This window comes from Bubalus kerabau, chromosome 4, assembly GCF_029407905.1.
Source record: "Bubalus kerabau isolate K-KA32 ecotype Philippines breed swamp buffalo chromosome 4, PCC_UOA_SB_1v2, whole genome shotgun sequence".
In the NCBI taxonomy this organism is placed as follows: Eukaryota; Metazoa; Chordata; class Mammalia; order Artiodactyla; family Bovidae; genus Bubalus; species Bubalus kerabau.
The window spans coordinates 67,267,647-67,289,651 of record NC_073627.1 but is presented as its reverse complement, the minus strand read 5'-3'; the positions used below and the strand labels follow the sequence as shown (position 1 = coordinate 67,289,651).

The 22,005-nt window shown below is 48.0% G+C and overlaps 1 protein-coding gene across 2 annotated transcripts in view; it reads left to right on the top strand.

The window, feature by feature from the left end:
- MFAP3L (microfibril associated protein 3 like) overlaps positions 1–18,990 on the top strand; it is a 51,576-nt gene extending 32,586 nt beyond the window's left edge. For both annotated transcript variants that reach the window (XM_055577646.1, XM_055577645.1), the window contains exon 3: positions 12,651–18,990. In XM_055577646.1, coding sequence (XP_055433621.1) covers positions 12,651–13,564 — 914 coding nt within the window. In that variant the 3' untranslated portion in view covers positions 13,565–18,990. The remainder of the gene's footprint in view (positions 1–12,650) is intronic.
- The last annotated feature ends 3,015 nt before the right edge of the window (positions 18,991–22,005 follow it).

Here is a 22,005-nt window from a genome sequence, read left to right as displayed (position 1 = left end):
ACTGAGTCTGCTGCCCCCTTGGGCCTGGAGCAGAGGTGGTCCTGGGTATATAGGGCCATGGCGGGGACTCTGAGCCCTGTGTCCTGGCGAGAGAAGAGTATGGGCACAGAGTGGGCCTGGACTTCAGCAGTGATGTTTTGAGGTCTGTCTTGGAGTCGTACTGACCACTCCAAGGAGATCTCAATGGTGACCAGTCAGTCTTGGCAGGTGGACCTGTGCTTCATGGCTCTCTCTGTGCTTTGGGTGGTTGAATGCCCTGGAGTCGCCTGGGGTCACTTCCCTTCCACCTGTGGGCACTGGGGGTGGAAGGAGCAGACAACCAGTGGCCTGGAGACAGAGGCTAGGTTCAGGGCTCATCTGCCAGAGCCCTCCGGTCCTGTTTGTAGCTGCGTTCATGCTGACAAATCCCTTGGCTATTCTAAAGCCTCATGAGGAAAGACACACTAGATTTTTTAGAAGAACTTGTGATATTGGTACTTAACGTGCCAGCTCAGCTCTAGTGATTACCGCACATAATAACAGTCATTTCAGGACACAAGTAACATGGGGTAATATTCAGAACCGCCGAGCAAGACAGAGGAAATGGAACGTTTATCCTCAGCATAAAATTTGAGCATCAGTGCGCCACTCGAGGAGCCAAGGTCTTGAAGTCTTCATTTATGACAGGAAGATGTCCACCTTCTAACCAGGATGTAGATTTCAGTTTCTGGGCTGATCAGCTAGGAGTTTACATGGAGTGGTATTTCATTAATAACTCAACAAAGAGGTGGTTGCCACAGCGTGGGAACAACGCTAACATCCTAGAATGTTAGTTACATGCATACACTGCAGTGCTGCCTGGTGCTGTGCTCAGTCGCTCAGTCGTGTCCCACTCTTTGTGACCCCAAGGACCCTGTAGCCCACCAGGCTCCTCTGTCCATGGGATTCTCCAGGCAAGATTACTGGAGTGGGTTGCCATTCCCTTCTCCAGGGAATCTTCCCAACCCAGGGATTGAACCCTCATCTCTTGCATCTCCTGCAGGCAAGATCTTTACCACTGAGCCACAGACCACTGCTGAAATCAAACAAGATGAGCGTAACTCTCATTAACAATCACCCTTTTGACTAAGGCCCTGTACCATGTTGCCCAATTTGTTTCTGGTCCTTACAGTGGGCGTGAGGGTTTCATGGCCTTGATCCTCACGGGTCTGGATTGAGAAGCAGGGGGATGGAGAAGACAGTACTCAGCAGGGTGTGGCCAGGTTGGGCTTTATTCTCCCTCTGTGCCTACCAGCACCTGCTCCTCCTCCAGGTGTCAGCAGGCAAGGGGTGGTGAAAGCCCCTGAGCACACAGAACAGATGAGAGGCTGGATGGTTGGTGCACCAGCCCCATCACCATCACCAAGAGGCAGTGCTAGGCCCCCCACAGTGATGCATACACGAAGCATGCGTACACCAGGTGTGTTCAGAACCATTTGGTGAGTTGCCCGCCATGTGTGCTCTGCGATTCCAGGAGTGTTTAATAGCTCCATTTCTTGCTGGTGCTGAGAAAGTGATGCAACTGTTCCTGGTGCCAGCCCTGCGGGTCCTAGAAGGCATCGGTTGTTGCCCCTCACTGGTAGGAGCAGCAGCTGGCTTGCTTTGTGTCCCTCGTGTTGTCACTTCAATCCCACAGATCAGGAGAGGCCACTGTATGATCTGTTTCTGGGGGACTCTTTTTTTTTTTTTTTTGGAGTTCACCGAAGGACGCATTGGGGCTTCCCAGGTGGAGCTAGTCATAAAGAACCCACCTGCCAACACAGGAGACGTAAGAGACCCAGGTTCAATCAGGACAATTCCCTGAAGGAGGAAATGGCAACCCACTCCAGTATTCTTGCCTGGAAAATCCCATGGACAGAGGAACCTGGTGGGCTACAGTCCATGGGGTCACAAAGAGTGAGACACGACTGAAGTGACTTAGCACGCATGCAAAGGACATGTTTGAGGTGGTCCACCATTTTACAAAAATAACCCAGAGCTCCAATAATGTGAGTAACCACACATGGCCACAAAATGTCCTTTTTTCAGTTTTTCTTTTGCTACAGGTGAGTAGCCATATGTAAGTGCCAGAAAGTATTATAAAAATGCCCCTATTATTTCAGGCATGAATTCTCCAGTGTATTTTTGCTGTAGTTTCTTACTCTGACTTTAAACCATGAAAATGCACATTGGCACCTTTATCAGATAATAAATAACAAGCATTTCAAGAAAGTCTGCTCCGGAAAAGGCATAGGCCTGACAGTCATGCCTGGCTCAATTATGTTGGAAATTCTTACTTCAAGTGAGGTTTTAGGTTTCCCTGTGGATTTGCTCTCCATTCTCTTATAGCATTCTGTCACCAAAAATAATTAAGAATTATCTCTGAAAATAAACACGCCCAGAGTTAGCTGAGTTATATGAAGTTTGCAGTTCTTTCATGGCTGCTCCACCTTTGTAGAATTCATTGTTATGAATTTTGGTTTAGTTTACATTGCTCTGGTGTTTTTATCCTCTGCTCCTGCAGATGTTTTTAGTAGCCTGTAGGATGCTTTTACCTCCTCCTGCCAAGGGATCACAGAAACCTGTGCTGGTCACATCTTCAGACCTGAGTGAATCTCCCCCTAATCCAGCATATCCAGGAGGGAGTCCGTGCCCACAGCATTAAGTGTACATCATTGTTTGCCTCTCTGATGAAGCATGGAATAGTGTGTGAACCCATGAAAGTGCTACACTAAATTCTTCTTTTAGTAAGTTAAATATTTGAGATCGAAAAAGTTGATTCCTCAAAATTAGACAAAATTTGTGTAATTGTAAATATACCACTGGAAATTCAGCAGAACAGAACAATGACGGCTCTTTGAGCAAGTTCCTCCACTTTTCGGAGCCAGTTTTCCCATCTGTAAGGCAGAGATAATCCTCTTGTACCTCCAGGGAGGGTTGTGAGCCTTCCATGATGTATTAGATGCTCAGTATGGTACCTGGAGAGGCTTCCCAGGTGGCTCATTGGTAAAGAATCAGCCTGCAATGCTGGAGATACAGATTCAACCCCTGGGTCGGGAAGATCTCCTGGAGAAGGAAATGACAACCCACCAGTATGCTTGCCTGGAAAATTCCATGGACCGGGGAGCCTGGCGGGCTACAGTCCATGGGGTCTCGAAGAGTCAGACACGACTTAATGACTGAACAACAATGGTACCTAGAACACACCACGATTTCGGGAAACGGCAGCTGCGTCACTGTTACCGGTCACTTCACCCTCGTTCTGTGTTGTCACAGTCAAGATCCCAAGTGCTTGTCTCTGCTTAATAGGACGTTGTGTTTTGTAAAGAAAGGAAATACTTTTCTGAGCAATTTCGTATTCACTCTCTCAAGTTCTCAACCTTAAAAATAAAAACTAAAAGGCATGTCTATCCCTGAAGTGTTATTTAAAATCTCGAGATGACACTGTGATGGCAGGGGAGGCACCTTCTCTTCCGTCAGCCACCTCCCCCTGCCTGGCACGTTCCCTCCGTGTGCAGAGGCCCGCTGACCCCCTATGTGCTCCGGCCGTGGAGAAAGCGGTGCATGTGGATGCTTTGCTGGGTGTTATGCACACGGTGTACTTTCCTTTTGCCAGAACCAGTGGTTCTCTCACCCAGAGGATACCAGCCAAGTCTGGAGGCGTCTTTGGTAGTCGTGGACAGGGCAGGAGAGGAAGGAGGGGGAGATGATGCTACTGATATCTAGTGGGTGGAAACCGGAATATTCTCAACATCCCACAACACACAGGACAGCCCGCTACAGAGAAGTGTTGTTGTTGCTCAGTCACTTAGTCGTGTCCAGCTCTTTGAGATCCCAGGAACTGTCGCCTGCTAGGCTCCTCTGTCCATGGGATTTCCCAGGCAAGAATACTGGAGTGGGTTGCAATTTCCTTCTCCAGGGGATCTTCCCCACCCAGGGATCAAACCTGTGTCTCCTGCATTGGCAGGCAGGTTCTTTACCCCTGAGTCACCAGCGAAGCCCTCCAAAGAATTATCTGATGCAACATGCCAGCCCAAGTGGAAAAACCCTTAGTTCAGTTCAGTTCATTTCAGTTGCTCAGTCATGTCCAACTCTTTGCAACCCCATGTACACCAGGCTTCTCTGTCCATCATCAACTGGAGAAACCCTGGTCCCACCTAAAGAAGCATCTTAGCCAGCTAAAGAATCATTCCACGGTCAGTTAAGTCACCTGTGAGAACCGGTAATGTAGTCTCCCATAAAAGTGGTACTTGGGTTCATCTTCCAGAAGGAATCATGTCAGAGGCCAGCCTGCCAACGGGCCACCGTTTGTAGTGTTTCTTCAGAGCGGTGCTCCCTTTGGGATGTGAGCCCAGACAGCTTTAAGTCTGAGCAGTGGGAAGAGCCTTCCCTATCACTCTCAGATGAGGAGAGCCAAGATGCCAAAACGGGAAGTTATTTCGCTCCACCCAGTGCTGGGCACTCTCAGAAGAGACTCTTGCCAGCCTGCATGGAGTGGTGTGCTTGGCACTTTTATAAAAATGAAGATTATCAGGTTGAATTAGCTGGCGAGTCAGATGTTTCCCTTGCCAGGAAATGAAAAGATGGCTTCTTTTCAGGTATTCTTGATCCTTTAAAGCAGAGCACAACAGCAGGCTGTGTACACCCTGAGCTTTCGCCTGTCCCTCCCCCCCATTCCTGAGCAGAGAGTTGAACTAAGCTGGGATGATCCCAGGCTCCTCAGCCCCACGTGATGTAGGAAGAAGCTTGTTAGCAGCCCCAGGACTGGCTGAAGAGGCCACCCAGGAGATGGGACCCTGGGGCGCGGGGGCCTGGCTGCTGCGGTGTCTGTGCCCTGGGTCTCTGCGGTGGCTGGGCTCTGGGGAGGCGGGAAGGGTGGCTCGCACCTGTTGCAGAAGCCCTGTGACAGCCATGTGGGGCTCCGTTCATGTTCAGGTCTGTTCTGTAGAAAGGCTGGATGCCTTCCCTGAGTCTCCTCTATTTCACATACTGGAGAACAGGCCCCACACCTACAGACAAGTGTGGACTCAGTGCGGCGTCATTCGACTGAGTGTTTGCACTTCCTTTCTGTCTGTGTAAACGTTGTCAGGACCCTCACCACCTCTTCAGTTGGTTTCACGAAAATAACCTTGTTTGAACGGATCCTTCATGTCTAAATGAGGTTGTGAGCAGAGACAATCTTCTTGTACCACCTATCAGGGTTTCCCAGGTGGCTCAGTGGTAAAGAATCTACCTGCAATGCAGGAGACACGGGTGATGTAGGTTCAGTCTCGAGGTCAGGAAGGTCCCCTGGAGCAGGAAATGGCAACCCCCTCCAGTATTCTTGCCTGGAGAATCCCATGGACAGAGGGGCCTGGCGGGCTATAGTCCATGGGGTCACTACAGAGTCGGACACGACTTAAGAACTAAACAGCATCTACTCCTATCCATGAGTAGATGAACCGTACATTAGTGGTTTACCCTTTCACAGAAAGACCTCTCCAAGGAAAAAGAGAAATCCTTTCCTTCTAAGAAATAATTTAAGGGAAATTCTAAGAGCTTTGTATTTGGTCATGATGTTAATTTTTTAAATTTATTTTTAATTGAAAGATAATTGCTTTAAAATATTGCTTTGATTTCTGCCATGCATCAACATGAATTAACCATAGGTGTACATCTGTCCCCTCCCTCTTGAACCTCCCTCCCTCCTCCCCCTCTTTCCCACCCGTGTAGGTTGTTATAGAGCCCTGCTTTGAATGCCCAGAGTCAAAACAGCAAATTTCCATTGGCTCTCTATTTTATACATGCTAGTGTGTATGCTTTTCATGTTAGTATATGTCAAGGCTATATATTGTCACCCTGCTTATTTAACTTATACGCAGAGTGCATCATGAGAAATGCTGGGCTGGAGGAAGCACAAACTGGAATCAAGATTGCCGGGAGAAATAGCAATAACCTCAGATATGCAGATGACACCACCCTTATGGCAGAAAGCGAAGAATAACCAAAGAGCCTCTTGATGAATATGAAAGAGGAAAATGAAAAAACTGGCTTAAAACTCAACATTCAGAAAATGAAGATCATGGCATCTAGTCCCATTACTTCATGGGAAATAGATGGGGAAACAGTGGAAACAGTGTCAGACTTTATTTTGAGGGGGGGGGTGCTCCAAAATCACTGCAGATGGTGATTGCAGCCATGAAATTAAAAGACGCTTGCTCCTTGGAAGAAAAGTTATGACCAACCTAGACAGCATATTAAAAAGCAGAGATATTACTTTGCCAACAAAGGTCCATCTAGTCAAGGCTATGGTTTTTCCAGTAGTCATGTATGGATGTGAGAGTTGGACTACAAAGAAAGCTGAGCACCGAAGAATCGATGCTTTTGAACTGTGGTGTTGGAAAAGACTCTTGAGAGTCCCTTGGACTGCAAGGAGATCCAACCAGTCCATCCTAAAGGAGATCAGTCCTGGGTGTTCATTAGAAGGACTGATGCTGAAGCTGAAACTCCAACACTTTGGCCACCTGATTTGAAGAGTTGACTTATTGGAAAAGACCCTGATGCTGGGAAAGATTGAAGGCAGGAGGAGAAGGGGATGACAGAGGATGAGATGGTTGGATGGCATCACCAACTCCGTGGACATGAATTTGAGTAAGGTCCAGGAGTTGGTGATGGACAGGGAGGCCTGGTGTGCTGCAGTCCATGGGGTTGCAAAGAGTCAGACACAACTGAGTGACTGAACTGAAGTGAATGCTTTCATGGGCATGATGTTAATTTTTGATGCTGAGTGGTCCTCAGGATAGCTGGACAGATGGGGGTTTTGGCAGACATGGGTTTGGAGGAGAACCATGCTTACAGCATCTCCATGGCTGTACTGCCACCTTTCTCAAGCTGCTTCACTTCCGGGAGAGGTTGGTACTCTGGTTCTGTCCAGCGGTCATTTGACTGGAAGGTGTTGGCATGGGTGTTATTCCTGATCTGTCATGTCGAATCATGGTATCCCACGTACTGTGGCATTTCTTGGGGTCATAGGTTTAGCTGTCACCACACCATGCTGTTGACCTGCTTCTCTAGTTGCTAGAACTGGACCCAGTTCTGTGGACGTGAGCTTGTGCCACCCTGAGTGACTTGCCATCCGTGTGCCCAGGCCCCGAGGTGACAAGCGATACAAGCTCAGCCGCTTTCCCGGCCTGGGACCCAGATGTCGGCTTTGCCCAGAGGGTGTTAGCTGGGACGAAGGTTCCGGAACTGTGTCCCCAAGGAGACAGATGCTGAAAAGATGTTTCCACGCCCTTGATTTTCTTACATTCAGTAGTATTTTCCCAATCAGATCTAGGCCTGCCTGATTTGAAGCATTTCAAGAATCCTAGAGGTGGGTAACAGATACACTCATCTTGAACGTCGGTAGATTCCAGAAACCAGCCTTGCAGCAGCGTCCCCACAGCAGCCGCATCTGTGGGCAGTGTGTCTTTCTCATCCTCCCATGACCGCCCCCCAACCCTCCTCTGGTACTCTGCAAGGTGGAAAAGTTACCTGTTTTAAAAGTTACTTGAATTTCTTTCAGTTTTGCTATGATTTAACCATAAGTGATTTTGTGTACTTAGGCACTACCTGCGTTCCATTTTTCTGTGACTTATTCGTCCAAATCCTCCCCCCCCCACCTTTTTTTTTTCCTTTTGGGTTATTGTCTTGATTTTTAAGCATTCTTTGGCTTCCCAGGTGTTTCAGAGGTAACAAACTCACCTGCTGTGCAGGAGGCACAGATGTGCTGGATCCCTGGGTTGGGAAGATCCCCTGGAGCAGGGACTGGCTACCACTCCAGTGTTCTTGCTTAGACAATCTCATGGACAGAGGAGCCTGAAGGAGCCTGATGGTCTGCAATCCATGGGGTCACAAAGAGTCAGACACGACTGAAGCAACCCAACACAGACACACATAGGAGTTCTTCATGGTTTCTAGTTACTAAGCAATTGTCAGATATTCTAGAATTTTCTCCTACTCTATCATTTGCTTATAACTTTAGTATAACATATATCATAGTGTGGAACTTTTAACTGGGGAGAAGTCTGACCCATCAGGGTTCTCTGTTGGCAGTTTCTGGGATTCTTGAAATGCTGAAAAAGGCTTACCTGTCCCAAGGCCATAGAAATATTTTCATGTCTTCTACTGACGTTATACTTATAGTTTTACATTTGGATCTTCAGAGTACTTGGGATTTATTTTTGTGTGTCATTAAACTAGGAATTTAACTTTTTTTTTTTCAAACAAGCCATCAGTCGTCCCACTGTTCTTTACCCCCTGATTTGAAATGACATCTTCCTTAATTTAAAAGCCCCCCACTCGCCAGCATCTGCGTCTGGACCTTGAGGTTTTCTCCACTGATTGAACCAGGGCTCAGAGCAGGGGAAGAGGTGGGGTGGCCGGGCCTCTGCCCGCAGTTCTCTGCTGCTGCAGCACATGGGCTCCCCTCCTTTTCTCACATGTCCCATCACCCACTCTGGCCTTGGAGTGCTTTCTCTTCCTCCTGTTCCTCTCCCAAAAACCCCAGCCCCACTCAGGATACAGTGGTATCACTGAGTGGTATTACCACACCCTCCCATCCAGCAGCATCCTTGGTGCCCTGCCCACTCTGGGCATGTGCCATGCACCCCGGTTTGGCAGGGAGTCTGAGTCCCTCTTCACATGACTGGTCTCTGCAGCCAGGGGTCATGTCTGATTCATCTTTGCATCTGTATTGTCTGTCAGGGAGCCTGGTGACAGACAATTTGTAAACTAAGGTTTGTTGACGGAATGCATGAACAAGATAAAAAAGACAGCTGTCCTTCTAAAGACGTCAACTTTATCACATGGAGAGGCTTCAGCCTTCAAGAATAAACAAGGTTCATTATTGGATAAAGCCTACAATAGGTGTTAGTCTAAGGACCCATTGTTCTGGGCTAAGAAGCAGAATATGCACGAAACTAACAGTTTACGCACTGACTATCCCTCTGGTTTCCCCCAAACGAACCACAAATGTCACCTAATTGTGTTTACTGCAGACGGGGCCTGTTTTGACCTGTGACTAGGAACTTCTGACGTGTTTGAGTCTATGTCTGCATTGAATCGCTTGGGCCCAGGCCAGATAAATACATGTCTGTGGACAGTTTCCAGTCAAAGCTGTGGTTTTTCCAGTGGTCATGTATGGATGTGAGAGTTGGACTATAAAGAAAGCTGAGCACCGAAGAATTGACGCTTTTGAACTGTGGTGTTGAAGAAGACTCTTGAGAGTCCCTTGGACTGCAAGGAGCTCCAACAAGTCCGTCCTAAAGGAAATTAGTCCTGAGTGTTCACTGGAAGGACTGATGCTGAAGCTGAAACTCCAATACTTTGGCCACCTGATGAGAAGAACTGACTCATTGGAAAAGACCCTGATGCTGGGAAAGATTGAAAGTGGGAGGAGAAGGGGACGACAGAGGATGAGATGGCTGGATGACATCACCAACTCAATGGACATGAGTTTGAGTAAGCTCCGGGAGTTGGTGATGGAGAGCAAGGCCTGGTGTGTTGCTGTCCATGGGGTTGCAAAGAGTCGGACATGACTGAGCTGAACTGGACTGAACTGAGACAGCTGAACACATCCCTGAAGATAACTATAAAATCCAAGTTCAGAAACCCTTTGAATAGTCAATAAAGCATTGGTGTCTTGTAACGAGTATGCATTTCTGCGTTTCACTTTTCTATGACAGTTAGAATACAGCCATCACTAAAAGCATAGCTGAGATATTTGGAGAAAGCCATTTATGTTCCCGTCAGGTGCCTGCCTCCTGACTTCAGCACTCTTTTCTGCTCCTCCTCTTCTACACCCAGGTTCCTCCTTCTCTGACCTTGAACTCGTAGATAATTCCTCCACAGAGGGAGTGGGGATGAAAGGGTAGGAGGTGAACAGATTGATCCCGTGTTCCCCATGCAAATAACCTCACCTTCTCCTGTCCTATTGCTCCTGTATTTCCCACCGAAGTGAGGAAGGTCAGTGTGAGAAGTTCCCACAGATAGATTCTGCAGTTCTCTTGAACTCAGCACCTTCCCTGTCTGTCATAAACTTTCAGTCAACGAGACGTGTTCTTTTTTTCTGTGCCTTCTATAGTCTGGTTTGATCCCAGGTGGTGCAGTTGGCAAAGAATCCACCTGCCAACGCAGGGGGACACAGGAGATGTGGGTTTGATCCCTGGGTCACAAAGATCAAGTTGATCATTTCCCTTGCTCAGATGATCTTATATTTGGATAAGTCTGCTGTATCACATCTGAAGCCTGATATTCAAGGAGTAAATAGTCAGAGTAGGAGGCTGGCCCCTGCCCATGTGGACAAGGGGAGGTTTCACACAGTGGGTACAGGTTGGTCTGTTTGCGCACACTCACCGGAGACTGAAATTAACTAGATTTCCCACGTCTTCTACTCTCAGAGAGAGGACACTGGCTAAGTTGTTAGAAGCCGGGTGCTCAGGGACACCAAGAGCCCCTCTCCACAGATGTTCCTCCAGAAAATGTGACAGCGCCTTCTATGGCAGGCTTCCGGCCAGGTTCCCCAGGCTGGCGGGGGCGGGGGGGTGGTGCTGCAGGCCCCCACGGCCCCAGCCAGCTTCCCTGAGGACAGTCCCTGAGGCAGAGGACCTGGAGTGATGCAGGCTATTTCCTGTCTCACACTCCCTGGGGACCCTCATCACTTTAATGCTTACAGATTGTTGGGTTTTTTTAAACAGTTGCTAGCTGCTTTGGGAAAATATCAGACTTCTCATTAGGCTTAAATTTATGCCAGAGGGGGATGAAACAAACAAAAATGCAATGTGATAACAGACACTTGGAAGGAAACTATAGTTAAGTTGCCCCATCTCTCAGGAGAGCTTCTCTGGCTCACTTGGGGACATGAGTGCTTTTACGGAAATATCCGCCAGCTCTCAGAACTCCCCCAGGGCTGGGCCTGGCCTTGTGTCTCTGAGGGCCCTTCTGGGGAGATGGAGGGGCTGCAGCAGGCTCAGACCCGAAACCTGAAAGGCAGACCTAGGGTCATGTTTCCCAGGGCTCTGGGTTCGAGTCTTTTGACCGGCGGGTACACAGGCAAATTAAGGATGAACCCCTGCTGCTGCTGCTGCTAAGTCGCTTCAGTCGTGTCCAACTCTGTGCGACCCCAGAGATGGAAGCCCACCAGGCTCCCCCGTCCCTGGGATTCTCCAGGCAAGAACACTGGAGTGGGTTGCCATTTCCTTCTCCAATACATGAAAGTGAAAAATGAAAGTGAAGTCAATCAGTCGTGTCCGACTCTTCGTGACCCCATGGACTGCAGCCTACCAGGCTCCTCCGTCCATGGGGTTCTCCAGGCAAGAGTACTGGAGTGGGGTGCCATTGCCTTCTCCTAGCAAAGATTAGTTCAGATTAAGAACCTGATTCCCAGGGCAGTGCTGGATCCCTTCCGGGCCAGACAGGGAAGAGTTCATCTCTGTTTCAATACTTTTCATCATGTGTTCTCCATGGTGTGAGGCCTGCTTTCAACCTGATTTGTTGTTCAGTTGCTCAGTCATGCCTGACTCTGCGACCCCATGGACTGTAACCCAATGGACTCTTCTGTCCACGCGATGCTCCAGGCAGGAATACTGGAGTGGGTTGCCATTTCCTTCTCCATTCAACCTGATGGGTCTATTGTTTATTTGCAAAGCAAAACCAAATTTATATTTATTCACACCCAGCTTCTGAATCTGCACAATGTAAGTGATGTAGTTCATTGTAGAGTCTCTGAATGAATGATTTAAGTCATGTTTCCATCAACTGAGGATAACTTCAATCTCAAATATGAGAAACCCAGGTAAACAATTATAATTTAACTGATTTACTTCCCTGGTGGCTCAGATGGTAAAGAGTCTGCCTGCAGTGCAGGAGACCTGGGTTCAATCCCTGGGTTGGGAAGATCCCTGAAGGAAGGCATGGTAAGCAGTGTTCTTGCCTGGAGAATTTCATGGACAAAGGAGCCTGGGAGGCTACAGTCCATGGGGTCACAAAGAGTTGGACAGGACTGAGTGACTAACACTTTCACTCTGGTTCTTAGGTTGATCCCAAAGTACTTTATATTCTTTATACTTTATAAACAAAAACTTTCCAGTGAACATATATTCTGCAGTATCTGCAGTGCCATGCTCACAGGCAGAGGAGAAAATCAGATGCCGCATTAAGGAATTCCCTAGTAATAGCACAGTGCTTTTCTAGACTGTGTTTCTAATTTTTCTCTAGAGTGTGGAATTGCACAGTATGATTTGATGATGTTCAGAGTCTAACTTGTTGGGCTTGAACTCGCATCTAGCTCAACTGATTCCTAACTGGTGCCCTTGAGAGGGGGCTTAGAGGCCCCTCCCTTAGTTTCTCTGTCCTATAAAATGGGCTGGTGCTCCTGACTCTTCCCTGAGTTCTGTGGATTAAGTGGGCTGTTCCTCTCCCCATCTGTCGAGGTCACCATTCACTGTCCCCATCATCACAGCAGCAGATCTGGTGGTAGGAGGTGTGCTCAGAGCACACCATGCACACCGTCAGTGGAGGGAGGTGTTCTCTGTTCACCACCAGCCTCTGTGTGGTGTGAGGCACACACAGTGCCACGTGGATGGTCAGTGCCGGGAGCGGAGGGCCCAGCTGACCCTGTCCTCCTTCTCCCGCAGGAAAGTGGCAGATGCATGACGGCCTCCTGAACATCACCAAGGTGTCCTTCTCAGACCGAGGGAGATACACGTGCGTGGCCTCCAACGTGCACGGTTCTGTGAACAACACGGTGACGCTGCGGGTGGTCTTCACGTCGGGCGACATGGGCGTGTACTACATGGTGGTGTGCCTGGTGGCCTTCGCCGTGGTGCTGGTGCTCAACGTCACCCGCCTCTGCATGATGAGCAGCCACCTGAAGAAGACCGAGAAGGCCATCAACGAGTTCTTCCGCACGGAGGGCGCTGAGAAGCTGCAGAAGGCCTTTGAGATCGCTAAGCGCATCCCGATCATCACCTCAGCCAAGACGCTGGAGCTGGCCAAGGTCACGCAGTTCAAGACCATGGAGTTCGCCCGCTACATCGAGGAGCTGGCACGCAGTGTGCCGCTGCCCCCACTCATCATGAACTGCAGGACCATCGTGGAGGAGCTCATGGAGGTGGTGGGCCTGGATGAGCATGGCCACCAGAACTTCGTGCGCCACACGCCTGAGGGCCAGGAGGCCGCAGCCGCCGACGGGGACGAGGTCTACACCATCCCCGACGCCGACTCTGATGCCTCATCGCTGCACGAGCAGCCCCAGCAGATCGCCATCGAGGTGTCTGTGCACCCCCCAGCCCACCGGGAGCCCTCGGACGACCGGGCCGCAGGGGCCCTCGAGGCCGGAGAGGAGGAGGAGGACACCGAGCCGTCGGCCGAGCACTCCCCGGAGTCCGCGGCACCCTCCACCGAGGTCACGTCAGCAGCGCTGACCTCCGAGGAACCAACGCCCGTCGAGGTGCCGGACCGCGTCCTGCCGCCTGGTCTGCTAGAGGCCGCGGAGCCAGCCAGGCCGCGGGAAGGGAGCACCCACGTCGTCTATGAAAGCCATGTCTAACAGTGTACCCCCCCACCCCGAAGCTATGCACACCCCGAGATTCAGGGCCACCCCTCGGGACAGATGCAGGCTGCCCTCGCCGCTAAGCCTTACCGGAGACGCCAGTCGTAGGTAGGAGTCTGGCCCCACACGCACGTACGAGTCAGGCCCCCGCACGCACGCCCCGGTCGACCCCAGCCAAGGGGGATGCGAGCACCGTCGGGGAGCGGGGGTTGGTGACCTTGGGCAGGTGTCTGTCCACGTGACACGAACCTCAGAGGCTCTTCTCCGCCAGATAACCTTAACCGCTGCTGCCCTTTTGGCAGAGAACACTGACTGTCAGAGACTCTGAGTTCACAGCCCTGCCCGGGGCACAGGGCGCCGCTCTTCTTTTGAAAAATGGGTCTGCTAAGGGAGCAGCTGTAGTCCATCCCTCCGCGGCTCTGTTGCACTTTCTTCTCAGTTTTGCCCCATCACTGTCGCTTTATAACCCAGGCTTTGCGACTTGAATGCTGACCGTTCCTGCGGGTCTCTTCCCTTAACCACTCTGTCCTTATTCCCGCCCCCACCCCCACCGTCTCACACACACCCCAGACTTTTACCTCGCAGGCTTTGGTGTCAGGGCCGATTCCCACGAGTCATCTTAACATTCCAAAGCAGCTAGCTACCAGCCTCCTGATGTTTGTCGTTTCCCAGGCCTGTCTCCATCGGTTGCTTTTTTTGTTCATTCGTTTCCAGTGAAGCTGCTGTTGTGAAACTGAGAGAAGAAAAAAAAAAAAAAAAAACCTTGCCCAGGAATAGCACTTTAATAGCCAAATAAAAATAGGTTTACCCGTCCCATTCTGAGAGCCTTTGGGTAAGCTCAGCTGAGGTTGGAGGGAGACCATGAACTTGAATCTGCCCAGACTGCCCCTGGAAAGCCCTGTTCTTATGTCTAAGCAGTGTCCCCCTCCAAGCCAGCTGCTGCTTCATCTGGAAGGCATGTCACCTCCAGAGACAGAGGCACCTGAGGAATCTGTTTAAGTGGGGAGCGTGGGGCTCCCGCCACAGCTGCCATGGACCACGGACGTCAGGGGACCCCAATGCTTGGGTTAGGGCAGCAAGCGTGAGGGTCCTGGGGGTCGCCCCACCAGGCCCACTCCTGTTAACTGCATGGCTGACTTGTCCATCCTTGAAGGGGGCAGAGACAGGTTAGGATAATGGCATCATCATGCCAGCATTCTTGAATTCATTTTTAGCCCCCACGAGAAGGCAGCTGTATGTGAGGCCAGAGTGATGTTCTAGAAAGAAGCCGAAGCTAGTTGCCTCAGGCCCACACCTCATTGGCCTGTGCTGGTAACCACTGTGGGCTTTGTGCAAGTGGGGGGCACCCCATGCACTCCCCGGCTCCATCTAAGTGCTTCCCTTGCCCACATTACCAAACCAGCATCATCACCTGCCCTTCTCCACAATTGCTTTCAGATTACCTCTGTCCTCTGTGGTTCTTCTAACATTTTTTATGCTGAAAATCAGTACTGTTGCAAATTCAAGGAACCAGCTTACAAAACTCAAAGCTTTTTAAGACAGCTGTGGATCTTCTGCCCCCAAAAGCATTAGAGCAACGTCTGCAGTTTAGATGTAACCATGAAAAGGAGAGGTATAATTTCCTTGCCATTTACGAGCAAGAGTGCCATAACCTTGAGGTCGTCATGAGTGTCATGGCCACGTCACGGGTCCACAAAGGTCCCTTGGGCTGCACGGTTGGTGAACAGACCCAAGGCTTAGTCCTCATGTCCTCACTGTCTGCATGAGTGAGACTTCACCGCGTCCCTGGGTTGAATCTTTCTCGTCTGCCAAACACGAAGGTGGTACTTGGATCCCCAGATCCCACCTGGTTCTGACATTTAGAGTTTTGTGGAAAGTTTGTCATCTCCCATGATGGCCCCCCTTACACAAGACAAGGAGTCTTAGGAGCAGAAATGGGCCTGTGATGTTATTAGATGCTTTTGCTGCCAACTTTTTCAGAAAATTCATCTGGGTCTGGAGCTGAGAACAGAGGGCTTGGCTTCAGTGGTTTTTCTGTGTAGAGATAACTGATGTGAAAGGTGGTCTGACACACACACATTGGGTCAGATTCCTCTTGGCCTCAGATGACCCATTGCCATCAGTTTGGAGTGTCTTGGGTGGTCACCTAAAACATGAGAAGTGAACAGTCCAGAGAAACCTTGACCCCCACATGGGCTCCCTGGACAAAGGTTTTCTGTATTTGGCCTGTGGAGAAGTTTAATCACCACATCTTAGAATGTAAACATTTTTCCACTTGTGGAGGTCAGCAGATCCTTACCATGGATCTATGCACCCAAAGCCACAATAGGGGGTCCCCAAATAAACTTTTTCCCATTCCATCCCCTTCTCCCTCCACCGAAACCCACATACAGGTTTCCACATGGAAATGACAGGAGAAGGCATCTCCCACCTGGATGTCGGATACAGATAGTTAAACACAGGCAGATTTTTCTTAAAGCAGGAGCAGAACTGAGTGACCAAAGAATGTTTTCAGGTTGGTTTTAGCTTCTTTAGACTGGGGAGATTATGTCGATTTTTAAAATGTTCCCCTTTAAGGCATCAGAAAGCTCTTGATAGAATAATATTAATAGCCAACCAGAGATGAGGCTGGCTTACTACAAAGATGTCTCTGTCTCTTCCTGTTTATGCTATAGCTTCTTTACGAAATAGAAATGCTCTCCCACTAGAATACGGGACAGAGACAGTCTCATGACTTTCGCCTGGTTTTTCAAAGATAAATTGGTCAGCTTCATAGAAATTTATAGAAGTATGGCTACATATGGCTCTTTGGGGCAGTTTTGCAGCTTAACACTGAATCCCAAGCCATGTCCCTTGGGTCTTAGGTCATTCTTCTCAAAAGCAAGCAGTTTCTGGTTTCCGAGTCAGCTGGTCATATCTATAACAATTTTTTTTCTTAAAGTTCCGAAAATGATTCAGATATGTGTGCATATTTAATTCACTGCAATGACCTGTAAACTTGGATGGTATTTATTCTAAATGGGGGAAAAACAATTTTATATTGCAAATCTATGTAATTTATAATGGTTTTGTTTTATATATATTTTCATATCTTTAGGGCACATCTACTATTCTCATCTTTTTGTATATCATACTTGACAAAAAGAGATACTAATACTTGACTAAATCTCTAGGAACCAAATGTGACATCTGTAACGTATAGAAATCGCTCTAGAAACACCTGAATGTCCTCGCTCGTCCTGAGCATTACTGTACTGTCATTACACCCAGAATGATTGCTGATGGGCGTTTGTGTTTTTTTCCCCAAAGCCAAGGCCAAAAGTCCTGACCTCCCACACAGTGGAGTCTGGAATCCTTTGCTTCTTTATTGTGTGTTTCATTTTTAACTGTAGACATCTGTGTTGTTCAGGCTTCCTTTGAAGGGCACATGTGATAAGAAAGCAATTTGGTGAAGACTGGGCTTGAACGATGGCTATGTAGCTTATTCACTGGACTGATAACATTTCAAGTATAATACATGGATTGTTACTTATTGGTAACCTTGAATCTGTTCAGCTCTTTAGCCCATGAAGAAAGCGTAAGGCAGAAAGAATGTTTGCCTGTTTTAAACAGATAGCCTCTAAATGTAGTGCCACCGACACAAACCAGCTCAACCCTAGAGACCCCAATCCCTGCCGGCTGAGGAGCTCTTTCAGAAAGGCAAACCAGCCCACCTGTATGTGCAGGTTGAATTTCAGTCTTATACCAGGGCTTCCCTGGTGTCTCATACAGTAAAAAATCTGCCTGCAACACGGGAGACCTGGGTTCAGTCCCTGGGTGGGGAAGATCCCCTGGAGGAGGGAATGGCAACCTATGCCAGTATTCTTGCCTGGAGAATCCCATGGACAGAGGACCCTAGCAGGCTTCAGTCCATGGGGTCACAAAGAGTCAGACACGACTATGTGACTGCCACTTTCACGTTTTCACCAGTGCTCAAACTCCTCATACCCCAGTGGTTCTGTGAACAGGGGTTTCATCTCAGTATTTCATTGGGTGAGAAAACAGAGCATTTCGCTTATCTTTCAGATACTCTGTTTTATACTCAGCACAGTTCAATGACTACCCAGTATCCATCTTCACACACCCTTTTTGCATTCCCTTTACGTCATAATCCCTGTTTCTGTTCTGGCTCTTTAGACTAATTCATTGGTACTCTTTAAATAGCCACCAGATCTCATTGTATAGTCACCCACATATTTTGATCTCTGTTGTATCCAAGGTTGGGTGTCTCTAGTGGCTCAGCAGTAAAGAATCCACCTGCAATGCAGGAAATGCGAGTTTGATCCCTGGATAGGGAAGATCCCCTGGAGAAGGGAATGGCAACCCACTCCAGTATTCTTACCTGGAGAATCCCATGGACAGAGGAGCCTGGCGGGCTACAGGGGCAAAGAGTTGGATAAAACTTAGCAACTAAACCACCACCATCTTCAAGGTATTAGTCATTTTTACATTCACCTATTCATTGTAAAGGGAGAAGGCAATGGCACCCCACTCCAGTACTGTTGCCCGGAAAATCCCATGGATGGAGGAGCCTGGTGGGCTGCAGTCCATGGGGTCGCTAAGAGTCAGACACGACTGAGTGACTTCACTTTCACTTTCCACTTTCATTGGAGAAGGAAATGGCAACCCACTCCAGTGTTCTTGCCTGGAGAATCCCATGGACAGAGAAGCCTGGTAGGCTGCAGTCCATGGGGTCGCACAGAGTCAGACACGACTGAAGCGACTTGGCAGCATTCATTGTAAAATCCCCTAGTAGATAACAAAGTTCATCTTCCTAATGACTTATAGGGTTTCTACAGTGATTAACAAGATCTGGATTAAGCAAATCAGTGGTGGGGTGAAAAATCAAATAAAATTGCTTATTTTGCTTTCTGAAAGACTGAGTGTCTGTTATACAAGAAAATATCATATGACAGTGATAATGACCTTTAATTAAGACTTTTTTAGAGATGTCGTTTGTAAGAGGTCTAATGCTCAGAATGCCACCACCGAACTTCAAGCTCATAGAGAATGTAAAAACAAAGCAAATAGGTCTAAGAATATTCCTGCATAAATTGTTTTTATTTAATGAAGAATGTAAACCTTCAGTGTATCTCTCAGACACCCTGGCGCTGCTCACAGAAGGTGCTGCCACTTACCTTTGATGTGCTGTCCCTCTGGTTCTGAATGTCCGTTGTTAAAACTGGGAACTAAGATGGAAAAATGTATCTGGGTGGAAATGTCACTCCGTTGATTTGTGAGCTATAAATGTTCACCTTTTTAAAATAATTTAAATGTATAAACAAATGATTAATATTTAAGTTGATATAGCAGCAAAAAAAAAACACAAACATGTGAGCCATCCTGTACTTTGGTTGTCGCTTTAATAAAGAGTTTGCACAGGTGTGCCGAGCGTGCCATGTCCCTGGTCAAGGCTGTGTGCATGTGGCCTGATTCACTCTTTACTTGTGTAAGAAGTATGTGGGCGGTGCGCGTCCCTACCTTTTGCATCTGTGGCATATCTTAGGGGAAAGGGGGTAAAGGAAGTAATTTTTATGTGAATCTACAAACTTTATCCAAAGTCAAAAATCTTAACTCTGTCCTAACGAACTTGATGGCCATTTATTTATATCAAGAAGGAATTTTAACATGTAACATCAAGCTTATTGCAGAAGATCCACAAAGACCAGGAAACTCACCCAAGAGAAGGTGTTAGTTGCAGACCTCACGCAGAAACCTGAGAGCACCCAGTTCAGGCCAGATTGCTCTGAACGTGCCCACTGAGAGTTCTCAAAGCTGGGTTCCTCTCAGATAAGCTGAGATTGTTGTTCAGCTGCTAAGTGGTGTCCGACTCTGTGACCCCATGGACTGCAGCACACCAGGCTTCCTTGTCCTTCACTATCTCCTGGATTTTGGTCAGATTGATGTCCATTGGCTCCGTGATGCCATCCAACCATTTCATCCTCTGTCACCAGCTTCTTTTCTTGCCCTCAGTCTTTCCTAGCATCAAGGTCTTTTCTAATGAATCACCTGTTCACATCAGGTGGCCAAAGTATTCGAGCTTCAGCATCAGTCCTTCTAGTGAATATTCAGGGTTGAGATAAGGCTGTGTATATGAGACAAGACTGAACAACACCAGATGGGAAAGAAATTAAATTTTGATACAATCTGAAGAGGCAAACAAAATTATTGAGTGGGTTACCCAATAAACTATGCACATAACTAATATCTGTAAGTTCTTCAAACAAAACAGGCTTTAAGAGAACTGCAGTGGCATTAATGGAAACTTTAACAAACGTGCCATCAGGGAAGAGAAAATAGGAAAGTGTTGTCCTAACTGTGTAATGTTGACTGGTAGATATTTTCAGACTCAGGACAAACAGCTGCTAATTTTTGTGCTTTTATTTTTAACAGGTTTTGGAATAGTCCATTCTTTCATGGGCCTTAATCAAAAGAGCCTAGGTAAGGCTTCATCTGAGGGATTTTCAAGTGTGTAGTCACAGAGTTGGAAATTAAGTGCCAGGTTTTCTGATTTCCCTATCTTTTAAGGCAGAGTCGCTAACACACATGGTTCCACTCTATCTGAACACCTCTGGTGAAGCGGAGCCCGTGACTGCCTGGAGGACATACTCTGGTGTTGGTAGGTTTTAAGTGCCAAGTCAAAAATCTTAAAAATGGTTCTACACTGGTCCTTGTCCAGCCATTTGGAACAGAAAGCATGAGCTTGTCCTGCCACAATGAACTCATCCTTTTACCATCAACCTAAAAAGACAGTTATAACTGTATTTGTGTCGAAGAGAGGATTACCCAAAAATGTGGGTGCTCCTGACACCACTAAGGCTTCCCAACTGGCTCGGATGGTAAAGAATCTGCTGGCAATGCAGGAAACACGGGTTCGATCCCTGGGTCTGAAAGATCCCCTGGAGAGGGGAATGGCTGCCCACGCCAGTACTCTTGCCTGGGAAATCCCATGGACAGAGGGGCCTGGCGGGCTGCAGTCCCCGGGGTCGCAAGGAATCGGACACGACTGAGCCACTAGCACTTCCACTTCACTGGCACCACTACGTTAATTACAGATCACGCGGCTCACACTCTTTTGAGTTTAGATGGTTTCTGCCAGTGGGGTGATGGAGGCAGAAGTCAAACGATTGTGCTGCTCCCTCGGCCCCTGAGATACCCCGAGGCTGCAGTTCATTAAATAGAAAGACAGTTCAATGGCTAGAAAAATGAAAGAATCAGCAGATGATTGAAATGAAAGCTCAGTAGATGAGTATGTTTTGGAAAGACCATTAGAACTGACGTACTGAAAGAAATGTGGGCTTCCCAGGTGGCTCAGTGGTAAAGAATCTGCCTGCAATGCAGCAGACGCAGGTTCAATCCCCGGGTGGGGAAGATCCCCTGGAGGAGGAAATGGCAACCCACTCCAGTATTCTTGCCTGGGAAATCCCACAGACAGAGGAGCTGGTGGGCTACAGTCCATGTGATCACAAAAGAGTTGGACGTGACTTAGCAACTAAACAACAAACAAAAATTGAATGAAGTATATGTATGTGTTTGTGGTTTATTGAGGTATTTTTAAATAACAGGTGAAGTAAAGCCTGTACCAACTGCATTCAACTATTAGGTAACAAGAAGATGCCAAGAGTAAGAATTTTCCTAAGACATTAACTCATATTAAATAAGCTAAAAAATAAGCACAAAGGTTGATAGCATATGAATTTTTCAACAAGCAAATTTCTTGCGATGTTTTTCTTATAGAGTTTTCTTATAATGAACTTAATTTTAAAGCTCTTCACTTTCACCTTTCACTTTCATGCATTGGAGAAGGAAGTGGCAACCCACTCCAGTGTTCTTGCCTGGAGAATCCCAGGGACGGGGGAGCCTGGTGGGCTGACGTCTATGGGGTCGCACAGAGTCAGACACGACTGAAGCGACTTAGCAGTATCGTGGAATAGAGATCCCCATGAATCATGCAAAAAATCACCTGTACGTTGACCTCTAGCTAGATTAAGGGATTTTTGTTGTTGTTCAGTTTACAGCATCTGTTTCTTGAAAGTTCTCATGACTCCTGTGAAGCTCAGGTGCATTGGAGACCTCGAGGGGTCCGGGGCTCTGACTGTTAAGTCTGATAGATGATTACGCCTGCTGTGGCGCTTGTTCCTCCGCCGTTGGATGATGCGACTAAAGTCCCAAAGCTTCAAAAGCGCTCTTCATTCTAAACATTAAGGTTTTTACATGAAGCGGGGAAAAATGACAAGTTCGTTTGAACAAAGAGACAGAAGTCTTCAGTTCCACCTGGTCACGTGGCCCTCACCGTTGGATGATGTCTCCTGTCTTTCCTGCTATAGCATTCCTTACTCTCTGGGCCAGAGAACGAGGCTATTATGCAGGAAGTAAAAGGCTTGATTACGGATAGAGAC